This window comes from Montipora foliosa, unplaced genomic scaffold (genome assembly GCF_036669935.1).
Source record: "Montipora foliosa isolate CH-2021 unplaced genomic scaffold, ASM3666993v2 scaffold_249, whole genome shotgun sequence".
NCBI classification, from domain to species: domain Eukaryota; kingdom Metazoa; phylum Cnidaria; class Anthozoa; order Scleractinia; family Acroporidae; genus Montipora; species Montipora foliosa.
In genome coordinates, this window is record NW_027179551.1 from 32,501 (window position 1) to 46,412 (window position 13,912).

A 13,912-nucleotide genomic window follows, 5' to 3' on the forward strand; every position below is an offset into this window, starting at 1 on the left:
ACTGGATCGTAACGTTGCTTCCTATCTTTAGTTGAATTGCATCATTGTGCGAGTTTAACTTGCAAGATAGCTTCTTTTTCAAAGGAACATAAAAAGGTAGCAAGCCTTGCTGTCGCTTTCTAAGTTCGGTTTAGTTCGATTTAGGAGCCTGACCTTGTTGGCAGACACCACAACAGACTACAGCGGCAAGAACCCCTTGCCAGACCTTTTTCAAACAGTCTATAAGATATTTGACGTCCTGGAGGGCCTACGAAGAGAGGTTTATGAGAGAAAGCCACATTTTACATTCGTCTGACTTGAAAGAATAATCTTTTTCGTACGTAATCGCAAAGCCGGCATTTTCTCCCTGGTTAGTGTTGATCCAGCCGGGGTGGTGCAAACCCGCGACTTTCCCAAGGGTCGTCCGATGTTCAACTCGGCACTCAGTTAACCGGTCGGGGAAAAAAAGCATTTTAGGCAAAAAGTTTCAACGGTAATCTTATCCGGCGGTATTGAAGTGCTTGCACGATTTAGAGCTAGCTATATCATGTCGAGCTACACTCTCTTACTATATGTTACTATATAAAAGGCTATCGATGATGATGATAATAACAATAATAATAATAATTATAATAATAGTAATATAACGCAAACTTATTGACAAGCTTCAACAAATAATTAGTCACCAAAAATAACCACATTTGAGAAATTCTTATGGGAAAGCTAAAACATGCATTAAAGCCCATATTCTCGCCATTACAGTTTCAATAAAGCCCTATTTGTCAATATCAGCGAACATTAAATTTTGCAAACCCATCTGTAATATTGCGTGCCAAACACGGTTTGGAGCTGCCGGTGTCATAATAAAAAGCTACGTCAACTCTCTTAGAAGACTTTAATTGAATTTACTTCAAGGAGCCTTGTTTTTCTTTGTCCCACATGGGCGGTCGTTGGGCAAATATTGGAAACAAAAAAAATTGTGCAGAGGCGGTTTTGACGGTTCCTAAACTTCGAAGCAATTTCTTCTTATCCAACATTTCAGTTATGGTCGACTTCAAGCTTCTTCCCTGTGTTAATTTTTCCTGAATGTGCAATAATTACTTCATTCGCGTTTGTTGAATACACACAGCGCATGGAAGCGCGAGTGGAACAATTGTTTCGTAAAATTCTAATAAATTATGAAAGTTTGGATACTTGGAAATTTTGCTTTCCCCCAGCCCCCATGTTTTTTTGTCAGTACCTTGAAAACACTTAGCTTGTTCCTAAGGCATATCAGCTGACAACCGAGATTCAGGGAGCCAATCGAAACGTTGGAATCGCAATATCTGGGGTTGAGAAATCTAATAATAGGCATAATCAGATCGCTTTTTCAAGTAAATAACCACCACATGGGGTAAAATCCCATGTGTTCCTGGTAACTACGTCCATCATGATTTCCTTGGAACTATATAGTGCGAGTGATACTTCAGTCAGAGTGAAATTGATAATGGCGAAAACATTAAGCCAAAATGTCATGCTTATCGTTATTATTATTTCACAAAATATTCAAGAATCACTTTGAACCCAAGGATGAATTAAAAATGGCGGCCATATTGGTGTCCCAGAATCCTCAGAGAGAGAGGATATTTTCTTTTCAGAACAGGGTTATTGATCACGTGACTTGACGCTAGCCACATTTTCCTAGCATTTCTGCAAATACCACAAAAACAATTTCAATCTCGATTTAACTACCTTTCGCTTATTGCTTAGCTTTCGAACAAAAATCTGCGGTAAAATAAGAAATTGTTGAACCATTCTTAAAACTCTAATTAAACCGAAACATGCCTCGAGCATCTCTTTTTAAAATACAGTAATTGGCTCTCGCATTTTGTTAAATGTATTTGGTTACCAAGGAAACCATCTTTTGAGTCACGTAAGCTTCCACATTTTCTTTGTGAGATCAGGTTAAGTCACTCGGTATTTGTGTTGGGAAAAGTACTACATGCAAGTACTACATGCAAGCAAATATCAAACGAATTAGCAAATATCACATGAATAAGAACTCAAGAACAGTAACCATTTAAAGTTGATGGAGAGAACTAGTGGTATAAGAGGCAATTTGTTTTGATAAGAAGAAATACAATCGCAGCTATAATTGCAGACAGTCAACTTGCTCAACAAAGGTAAGACATAGATTTTGTGTTATATTTTGCAGTTAAATATAACTACAGACAATAATGCGCAATCTGTTATGTAACCGGTAAATGCAACTTATTTGAATCGCAAAGCGCCGCTCTATACACCAAAACTCACTAGTTGTCTTCACAGTGAGTGAACGATTTATTTCTTCAGAGGAACCCGTAACGCTGAAGTGAAACCCTCATCTAATGTCGTAGGTTTCATTGGTTTTCTTTTCATGAGGCCACAAAGTAAACTTATATTGTGAAAAACTGAACATGAGAAACTATTCTTCATCTAAAAGCAAAGGTTAAAATTTAGAAACCTAAGTCACAGTAACGCGTGTTTTGCTTTTTGTAAAGACAAGCAAAAACAATATAACAATTTGTGAAAAAGGAATAATTTTCCGTGAGCCTGTTTTCCAGAATTTCACTGAATTAATTAAATATTGATCTTAAATGGAAACCTGACTGCATTTACTTTGTTTCGAAAGAAAGGGATAAAGGTACTTTACCAGAGATTAACCGGTCGCTTGAGTAAAGCCTCCCGAGTACAGACATTCTATGTAATAAATTTCTCCTCAAAAGTGATGGTCATTTTTATTCATAACCGCATTGAAGACACGTAAAAATGAGAGAGCGTATCCCTGAACAACTTCTTGATGTGTAAAAGTGATTGAAATCTTTCAGTTTCATTTGCATGAGGAATTAATGACCAAAATATAATTTTTTTCCTCTTACTCGTTAACATGTGAATGGTAAAAAACAAATACCTTTGCAACACGAATTTTCACTCACTCGTGATTCAGTTAGTCGCCGTTCGGCTGTTCCAAGAAAAAGAAAAATTATTCAGTCGATTTTTGAATTAAGTGAGCATGAATAAATGCTGAAAATAAAATATTTATGGCATCTTCGAAATTTTTGTATAACAAGTTTTATCAACGAATTTGGAACGATCACCTTCAATTTTGTTTCAAAGCAACCGCATTGTAAGAAAAAACGATACGCGCTGAACTTTGAACGGAGAATTTGTGCTCTCGCTCACAAGCGAAGTAAAAAATAATGCTATGGTATATTACGTTTTCGTCTGAGTCATGATACTACCACAAACTGATGAATGACTCAGGATTAATAACTACGAAAACACTTCAAATGAGAATTGAACAAAGCCTTCACTGGTACGCAAAAAGCTTCACTAGAGTAACCTTATTGGCTGCAAGTTTGTGTTTTCAAAGATACCATGGAAGAGAAGCAAAGATTTTATCGAAAACGTTTGAATCTAACTGGCCTAATGAAATCACAAAAAAGAGTGTGGTCAGGAACTGATGCACTTTGATGTAATAGGATGAAACATTAACAGCTGCAAAAATGAATTTTTACTTGGTATCGTGATAGGAGAACGGAATATTAAGTAATGACACTTATGTAATGACTTCGGTTTTTGTTAACTAACACGTAATTTTTCGTGCAAAGGGTGCGACTCTTCTGCGTTTTAGCACTGAACTATGGTTTTAGAGAGAAGAAGTCAAATTGGGTATTTGACAGAACAACTTAGTCTATATTTCCGGTTAGGACATCTCTCCTTCTAAGTTAACGATAGTTCAAATCATTTTTGTTTTTCCTGATGAAGGAAACAAAAACACCATGACATTGCGAAATATTTTTGTGATTATTGTTTGTAATGTTTTATTTAAATCGCTCAAATGTAAAAAGTTCATTTGAATATCTCCAAGCAGGAAATAAAAATTGTCTTCTTTACTTGTTAATTCTGCCAGTTCCGAGTCAGCGCATGTGGTGCTAGCCAGCTTTTAATTTCCCTTTAATACTCAATCAATTACCAAAAGAGGCGCACTTTGGAGTTTAATTAAGCGCTTCTCACGAAAAACTTCGATTTACTTCGGTTTTTTTTAATCCACGCGCGTAAACTTCATTGACACCAACTGTTTTGCAATTAAAAGGCGAAATATAATAGTGCTTTTTGGCTAAGATGTCCGCCTTTTCGGGTGACAGTACATCATTGAGATATACAGGCAGGGAGCCTCTAAAAGTCTTACGAAAAACCGGTATATTTTAGCTTCGTAATATACTGGACTTATCTGTAAATCAGACTATTTCGTAAACTTTTCCAAGGCTTCATGTAATTAATTGAATAATATTCATTTCTACCAACAAATAAGACTTGACCTTTGACGTAAAAAATAAAAATAAAACGCCAAAAAGCATGACAAAAAAGACGTAACGAGAAGTTGTCCCACAACTTGGAAAACTATTCAGTCAACTCTAAAGAAGACAGGACTGAGAAACCTCGAGGGAAGCAAACGTACCGGTAGTCGATAGTGCAACATCTTATAAGCCAGTAGATGGCCAGTCTTGCATGCCGACTTGATTTACTGTTGGGCGTTTTCTAATCGTTTCTCCTTTACAATAAATTCAACAAAACAACTGACAGAGAAAACCCGGGAATTAACAGTGATACTTTGTGAACGCAATGGACAAAAGCTGACTGATTTGTAGTTGTTGGTTCGTTGGTCTATGCTTCAAATGCAAAAGTTATCACTGAGCGACTACGGCATAGTAACTTCCAACGAAAAAAGAAAAGAAAACTCTGGTTGATCAGTAGCAGGAATCAAACCTGAAGACCATCCTATAAGTAAGTTTGATACTCCAGCTAGAAGAGAATCGTGCGAACACCTAGGTCATTAAACTAGGTTATTGGATCAACGGATATGCGATGCTGACAGGACAGTCACTAAATTACATATCTTCAATTACCGCAAATGGAAGAAAAGATGTTTATAGTCTGCGATCATGTAGACGTTAGAACTCAGCCCAACACTACCCCAAAGTCTTTTCAAAGTAAAAACAACTTAAATAAAGCACACACAACGCGTTCGATCGTCGAAGATTGAGCTAAATACATTACAAGCAGAATATTCTGTTAATTAATAAGACCTCACTATGCTGAATCGGACACCACATTTTCTTTCCTTATATGGTAAATCAATTGCCATGATACCCAGTGCTTAAATATCTAATATTGTAATCCACAAACCCGACGTTTTCTCTCTATCGAAGAAAACATCAGTCGTTAAAAAACTCCATATCTCAAGTGTCCGTGAAAGATAAATTTGGAAAGGAGTGCACATTTCTTCAGTTGACAATTATGCACGTAGAACTCCAATCGAGTGGGCACGCAAAGGAACAGAATGATGAGCACTATACTAAAATTCGGTTATCGTTATAATTTACCCGAGTACGCTGCAATGTGTTTTTTAAATGACGTTTGCATGTAAAAATAAATTTGGCAACAGATATGAATATACACATAGTCAGTCATATTTAGCTGTGCAATATTTCTCGACAAAGCGAAGCAGTTAGTATTAGCGGAAAAGGCTACACCATGGCCCAACATTGTTAAACCTTGTTTGGATTTCAGGGATTTTTCCAGCGTTTGTAATGAACTATTTTTGAAGGCAAAAGGCGCTTGTTTTTCGTCTTGCATAGAAATATCTGTATTCTGTCAGTATGCAAATTTTTCTTTAAAAAAACCTTTCGTGCTAAATCGCAATATTATCCCAATTACCACTTGTCAATATAGCGTTCGAACTCCGTCTTTTATAAACAAAATTTCTTAATACACTGCCAAAGGGCAAAAAGAGGATATTTAACTCTTGAAAATTACATTTCTAAAAAAAGAGTTTTGCGGGATGCTCTGGCAAAAAAACAACCAGGTTTTCTAAAAACACCCACTTTAATTCTATATGCTAAAACGACCCCCTGTTGTGGCGGCGATTTAGGAAAAGACTGGTTTGGGCGCAGAAATTCGATGACAATATGGGGGAACTAAATTGAAGAAAATTCCATGGCAACGTGACAGAAAAACACAGTGTTAGCCGCGGGGACACCGAGTGAAATTCTAAAAATTAAACCCGACTATTAGCACTGTCAGCGGAGTCGCCAGATTTCCTAAAGCCTCTGTAGAAGAGAGAAGCCCGGTAAGAAATGATTTTCGCAATTGTATCTTCTAGAATATGCCAAGATGAGATTGTGTTCGCGCAGATGAGTGGAGTTCTCATGTCTCTTAGAAAGATCCGGCTTGGTTCATTAAGGTTAAGAAACCCGAAAAATGTTGTTCCTTTCTCAAAACAGATATATTGCCTGTAAATGATATATAACCTGTTGGACGCCAACGGTGTACTTTGAAGATTTCTAGTTCCTAGAGCGTAAAAAAAAAGGCATCAAAACTAAATTTGCGCAGATGAGATATATAGCCCAGCTGTTAAGGGCTCCATTATTCTCGCTAGCGTGAAGTGTGTGAGCCTGGGGGAATAATGGTGAACAGCAACCATTTTACTTTCAAGTAGTGTTTGTAAACAACCCTCGCGTTGCTAACGAACACTGAGGACTTTAAGATATTGAGGATTGAAAATTTGGCGTCTCTGCATTTATTTATTAGTAACATCAACGTCATACATTTATTAAAGAACGAACGATCAAACGTTCTTACTTGTTAGTTATTCATCGTGAACAAGGAACCTGCTTAGTGCATTAACATGTTCTTAGCATTAGGCGTGCACATGAGCACATCACGAAACGATTTTAGAAGTCAGAAAAGAAATATAACGACATCTTAATATCGAGGTGTGTCTGTCTTTTAATGACGGCTGTGAAAGGCTAAATAATCGCGAGATAGCTCCAACAGGCCAGATCCGTTGAATCAAGATCTGGAACGAAAGGTCAGCTGAACGCGTGGTGAGTCGCAAGCTTAATTACATCTCGCGCGTTCACGTTGCTCTATTGTTTCGGATTCCTGTCGAAAATTACAGCTTATTGGCGAATTTAATGCACACGTGTTGACGTTCTTGTTTCGAAAGCTGGGGGGCCAATGATAAAAGAAACTGTCTCACTGATAATGTTGCTGTTAAATCAGCCTTTTCTGTTTTGTCTTCATTTATATTCGCACATGTATTGCGGTCGGAGTAACGTGGCTTAAAACTCATCTGAAAGAAAGAGAAATTGTTCGCTACAGTGAGTCGATTCGTAGCCAGATTTCTATGATAATCGTAATTTTCTGGTAAGTTCTATTCACCACAAAACAGAAAACCACGCTACTTTGTTGTTAACTATCTTTTCGGTTGTTGAAGAGATGTTTATGTAATCTGCCGTGCTGTTGCTCAAACTACAACTTTCTGTTTATTACGCTCTGCAGGCGAAGCAAAAAGCCATCTTGACTTCTCCATGAAGGAGACTGAAAAGCAAGAAACGGATGAAAACCCAAACGGGCAGATGGCAGCTACGAAATACCATTACCCTCGCCTTCCAAGAAAGAAGACTTCGGAGCAACAAGCTACTGTTGACGAGATTATGGAAGTAGTCGCGGACCAAGGGAGACGACTATCTCTTTCGAGAACAGACTACAGCGTTCAAAAGCGCATAGAGCCTAGTCTTAGGCGTCAACGGAGACTAACAAGCGACGCATCAAGCCTCGACGACTCTAGTTCATGCACAAGTTTATCCGATATTTCTACTTCGCCGCCACCAACACGCCAGAGCAGCATATCAAGTATATCGGACGATGGTAGCAAAATGTTTGAGTACAGCAGTCGTCCAAGGACTTTGCCTCCTTTAAACAGGAATAGAACTCACCGACCACGTAGACCGGCACCTCCTAAATTTGATTTTGAAGAAGAAGGAGAAATGCTGGATTCAGCCAGCAGATTATCCAGACCGATGTCTGCGATGGGCCAGCGATCACGCCCTCAGCGAGGTTTTACGCTTTAATTAGGCCCGGTCTAAGCAGACTTCAAGTTGGGTAAAAAGAGATTCTGTTCACTTAATATATACGTGTTTTCTCTTTTCACCATTCAACTGGATACGTGTCATCAAAACGTTCGGCAAAAGGGAAAAAGAACACTGCGGTGGTAAATAAAACACACAACACAGCAGATAATACTTTTAATGTTACGATATTGGGTAAATGCCGACTTGTGTCAACCTGTTCCTTTCAATTAGCAAGAACAACGTTCAGTCTGTACACAGAGTTGTCAAACTAAAAGGTTTCTTGTCTACAACAATGGCATGGCTATACAAGAGATAGAAAAGAGGAAAACGTTTGCGATTCTTGTTTGCCAGAAGAACAGCAGCGAGATGCGTAGACGATTCAAAAAACGATATAGATAGACAATATTAAATATACATTTACTGTGGTATACATATATAAAGCCATTTGAAGAAAACAAAAAGAGTCTGCAAAGAAACATAACAGAATTAAACAGACGAGGGTAGTTATGGAGTAACTAAAAATTAAGTGAGAGCAGAAATAAAACGCCGGGAATAAAATACAAATGGAAAATAGACCAAGAATTTCACCGATGCTTCTCCTTTAGTAAGAGGTACGTCCCGTTAGCCGTCGGGTTTACTTTTTAGCGCTGTGAGATAACAATAACTACTTAAATTGCCATCGCAACAAGAGAGGGCTGAAGTGAATTAATTGCAAAGATTAGAAAAACTATTCGATTTGATTATAAAAGAAATACGAGAATATATCTATATATCAAACGAGAGGCCTAGGAACTGTTCGTAGCAGAAAGCACTGATTTTATAAGTCCTTACTTCTTGGCGAACAAAAGGCCATGTTTCGAAATAGGACAAATTATAAAATATTAAAATGTTAATTTTTCCTCCGTGTTTGTACTTTTCTTAGAAATTCCTGCTATTCTCGAGAATATTCTATAGTACAATATCTATGAACTTAATAGCTAATTTAAGAGTATAGACAGTCTTGTCAATAAATTGTATATAAAACAAAGAAATTTTAAAATAAATAAAAAAGAAAGGAAAGAGGTGACAGAGCCAACTTGTCACTCTAGAACTGGAATATGCTAAATATTTAACAAGACAGATATCAATTGATTATGCTCAGCTTGTTTGGTTTTTTGAAAAATTTGAAATCACCAATGGACCCTGACTTTTCGAACGTTAGCAGACGGGTGAAAAAAACCACTAGTGTTTTCTAATATAAATACGCAAGAACAGTTTTCAATTGACAAATTACAACAAGTTTAAGTTAATCTCTTCACAGTGACTGTGCTAAGCGCAACAATGCAACAAACAACCGTATTTTCCACTTCTGTTTCCAAAGTATCGCCCCAAGGCACACGCCTACGTTCTATTAAAAGAAACTGTCACTTGAAAAAGAAGTCAAAGGTTTTCAATATTTTTCTTGAAGGGATATTTCTTTTTGCTATTAAAAATTATCTTTCAAAGAAGGCCCTAGATTTCAGTTCTCATACAAAGCCTCAAATAATAAAGTTTTGAGTAATTTAACAGTTAGAACCCTGTGCTCGTCACAAAAGAAGTTATAACATAGAGTTTTGAATCGAGGTATCTAATTGGTCTTAGAAAAAAATGAGTCAACTTTATGCTATTAGGGAGATCATTAAAATGCATTTCAAAAGAAAAATTATTTTTTAACGCTGCTCTTCAAATACTAAGTTTTCGGCTTACGTCTATTAACTTGATGAAGAATTCTATTTCCTACGGCGAACAAGCCTTTTGTACTCCATGCAAATTCTGCGCGAAACTCTTCAGGTTGACTCAAAAGCGATTAGCATTTTTGCTGTGACGAGGGCTGCAGATGTGACCAAAAATGTAACATTTAAAGGCTGGGGCTGTTTGTGAGGCAGTGCAATAGACCACTTTCGATATATTAAAATTCAGCTTGATAGTCAGCCTTGCAGGACACAAACAAAAGAAATGAATAAACGTGTTCATTCAGTTTCCTTTGTTTGTGTCCTTTAGGCCTCACTGCCAAGCTAAATTTTAATATATCGAAAGTGATCTATTGATTGTGCGCAGTTTTACCAGTTGTTCGTCACTACTCGCTATGAAACTTACGGTTAACTCATGCAAAAAAAGAACTTTTCAAGAACACATCTCAAAGCTTTGCGACGAAAAATGTATGTCGAGCATACATAATTGATGTTATAAACAATACAGATATATAAACTTTGAAAAACTGCTCGAAAACCCCAATTGCAATCCACTTTTTTTCTTCTTTTATTTTGCCCATCCATGCCTAGTTTTGTACTTAGTGTGTAATTCAAACCTTCCTTAAGTGGTTTTAAAACTAATTACATTTATTCTTACGTTTCGCTTGATATGTTTGGTTATGGTTGGTAGTTCCCAATCGCTGAATTTAACTAGATTTCGTAACAAAGCCCCTTTAAAATTCTTAGATCCATTTCAAATAGCTATTTTACTTTTAGAATGAAAATTGTTTACTGACGGAAGTAAACACCAAACACATGTTCGACTGGCTGAGGTTATGCTTCTGTTATCGCGTTGTTTGGACAGAAAACTCAGACACATTCATTTTAGTCAAATGTTATGTCTGGAGAACTGAATACTGATTAGATGAAAAAGAGGACATCCACATATTAGCCAATATCAAAAATATCATAATACTCTTTGTTTGTCCTCCCAAATTTTGTATAAGCATTGTTTCCAGTTTTTCTTGGGACCCTTATAAGTCCCAAGAGAAAATAAAAAAAATGCTCATGCAAATTTTGGAGGGACAAACAAAGAGTATTATTGTATTTTTGATATTGGTTAATTGCTAACATAGCAAACTTGAAATAACAAGAATAGCCATAGTTCTGGGGAAAAATGAGGTTTTCTCCAAGGTCAAGCTTTTTGTCCGTAAGCGAGTTTAATTTAATATATCAAAAATCGGGTATTTTAGCTATTTCTATTCACCCTGATCGGAGAGTTTCTTCGGCTTCGACTTTCGAACCGACTGATAGCACGAAGCACTCCGATATTATCGGTTTCTTAGGTTGCCTGGCAACGACCTCAAGCGCCCTTTTTGGGTATTGCTTCACGGTAAAATAAGCCTTCCTCGACAAACAAGGTGATTCGAAACTTGCTGTTCCTAGCCAACATGTAAGCTAAGGCAATAAGTTTAATACACTGTAAATAATTTTAAATTAAATTTATCAACATTCATCATCAATCAGTAAGCTATTCTCGTCACCAGAGCCTCGGATCGACCCAAGGCTCTGAGAAACTCTATGTAGGAGAACATGCGCAGTAAGGTTCTCATAGCCAAAAATTGGCTATTTGAACGTTACGGCGCCTGCTCACTCCTCGTGCTAACATGAATGCACCAATGAGAGACGCTTTTGATTGTTCTTTACGAAAACCAATGAGAAGACACTTTGTTTCAAGGTTCCCCAGAGCTCTTCTCTCCCTCAGTCAAGAGAAGAGCTCTGAGGTCGAGATTGGAATGTACCAATAGACCTCTTTCATAATGGCGGCCAAATAAAATATTCTTTTGTGTTAATGCTAATAAGCCTTACTAGCCTCGCTACGACAAGCAAATTTCAAAAGAATTTTTGTTTCAAAATGAGGTCAGTAGGTCTAATTGACAACAAGACACAAGAATGTAAAAGTGGTCGCCATTTATGAAAGTGGTATATTAGAGACGCTTTTGATTGTTCTTCAAGAAAACCAACGAGAAGACACTTTGTTTCAGAGTTCCCCAGAGCTCTTCTCTCCCTCAGTCAAGAGAAGAGCTCTGGGGTCGAGATTGTCAGTAAGCCGTCTCCAACTGACTCAGTCTTGGGCAGTGCGCAAGATGTGATCCACCGAGAAGTGCTGGTTGAGATCGATCCACTTCTCGACTTGTTGGGAAAAAGGACTCACACGGTGTCCCAGAGGGTCATCTTCTGTGCGGGGAGGGCTCGTAAAAGGCGTAGGTGTTTGGCGTGTTCATCATCCGTCTCCGGTATGCGCAAATCAACAACATTATACCAAATATATCACAATCCGTTTTAACCTTGTCCTGTTGTGCCTTTTGTATCTTACATCGTTCTATAGTTTTTTAATGATTACTGCGATGACTTACTTACTTACATGATCCATTTTATTTTATGGCGATCACGTGGGCCATGGAATAACTCGCTCAAACTCCGTCAAAAGATAATTTTTTAAGAGCACTTCAGAAATGCAGTTTACTTCCTTTACGCAATGAGACGGTTTCCCCCAAAAAATTTTTTTCATCACGAAAGATGTTTTTACAAGTTGTCAAAAACACAGGAGTTGATTACAAAAATTAATTTTGCCACTATAGGGAAGATATCGTTGACGTCACCTATTGTCATTAATGCGCCAACCAGAGCCTCACTGGCTGTCGAAACAAAGGATCTTTTGTTCCTGTGGCTGGCACATTTGAATAACAAAAGCAATATCTGTAAACAGATATATTCCCTATGTTGCACGCATCACATCTGTTCCTCACAACAGTTCAGCTATAGGCCACTTTCAAAAATACCACAATAATGTTTGTTCGCCCTCCAACATTTTACATAAGCATTGTTTCCAGTTTCTTTTGGGACTTACAATGGTCCCAAGATAAAATCTAAAAAATGCTCATGCAAAATTTGGAGGGCAAACAAAGAGTATTATGGTCGCCTATTGCTCACGAGCGTTCCAATGAGTAGAGATTCTCTTCATGAGCACCAAAATAACGAGTTTGACCATGCAGTTCCGGAATACGTGAGTGTTTATGGGATCCATTCTCCCTTCTACGGCAGAAGGGAGTAGGAATTACGGAATAACTTTAAAACACTTTACATTCAGCTACATTTAATTGAAATCCACCAGCGTCCGACTTCTGCACGGGTTCGTCAACGAGTGTCTGCATGGAGCTGGTCTGGTTCTTTATAACAGACTGGGATGTGAAATCCAAGCACTTCCGAAGACAGGTGTATTACATGAACTAAAAAAGAACCAGGGCCTGAGTTTGTCCCCTTGGGGGCCCACCGCAGCTTCCCACCCCAAGAAAATGACAATCACTGCACACTGATTCGCGGGCTCACGGCCGGACTTGTCCCAACGGAAGCAGCCGGAGTTCGACATTCTTGGCGCTGAATGAACAAAATCGGGTCTTTGAGGGCACAGACTAACAACTCAGTGCGCTCGTGTTGGGTGGGAAGAAACACCGGAACGTGGACCGTGCAGCATATTAGGGAGTTTAACAAACGACAACGCCCACAAAACAAGAATATCACTGGTTAAAAGTAGAAAAAAATCGTGCACTTGCAGCACGAATTTAAGCGCATATTTTTGCGCTACTCTGCATCACAGAGACGTAAGAGGTTTTGACGACAACGTGAGCATTCTTTGGGTAACCCTGAAACCGCTCGTATCCAATTTATTTTAGGATACTTCGTCCACTCAGCTAGATTAGCTTCTTGGTACTTCTGAGTACTTTGTTCTCATTTCTGTTCCCTCTACATATTTGTAAATCTTTTCTTTCCATTTACACAAGGTAATTCTCCACTTGCGTAAATCCCATAATACACCTCTTTTACCCCGCAAAATTTTAAATAATCGTTGTTTGCAATTTCTCCTGAGACATGAAGATGTCCCAAGAGAAATCGAAAACAATGCCTTTGGATTGTGTATTATGGGATTTGTGCAAGTAGAGAATAAAATTGTTGTTGTCTTCATAAAGCCTCATTTACACTAGCAAGTTTTCCGCCTTGTCAAGGAAAACTTGCCGACTGTACACACTTGCAAGTTTTCCTTGACAAGTTTTCCTTGTTAGTGTAAATGAAAAATATGACAAGTTTTCCTTGACAAGTGCACTTGACAAGTAATTTACACTAGCAAATAATTTTATCGTCCTTGACAAGTTTTTCCTTGACAAGTGTCCTTGTTCATTCAAAAACTAGCATGCAAGGAAAACTTCACAAGGAAAACTTGCTGGTGTA

At 37.9% G+C, this 13,912-nt stretch overlaps 1 protein-coding gene across 6 annotated transcripts in view; it reads left to right on the plus strand.

Moving 5' to 3' along the window:
- The window catches only part of LOC137986619 (uncharacterized), a 10,195-nt gene extending 1,218 nt beyond the window's left edge, over positions 1–8,977 (plus strand). The window contains exons 1-2 of one of the 6 annotated variants that reach the window (XM_068833590.1): positions 1,936–2,141; positions 7,345–8,977. In XM_068833590.1, coding sequence (XP_068689691.1) covers positions 7,374–7,916 — 543 coding nt within the window. In that variant the 5' untranslated portion in view covers positions 1,936–2,141; positions 7,345–7,373 and the 3' untranslated portion in view covers positions 7,917–8,977. Of the gene's footprint in view, positions 1–1,935; positions 2,142–5,989; positions 6,131–6,609; positions 6,888–6,928; positions 7,210–7,344 lie in introns of those variants that run through there. The other 5 variants (XM_068833593.1, XM_068833592.1, XM_068833589.1 and 2 more) reach the window with 5 other exon arrangements.
- Positions 8,978–13,912: the final 4,935 nt, after the last annotated feature.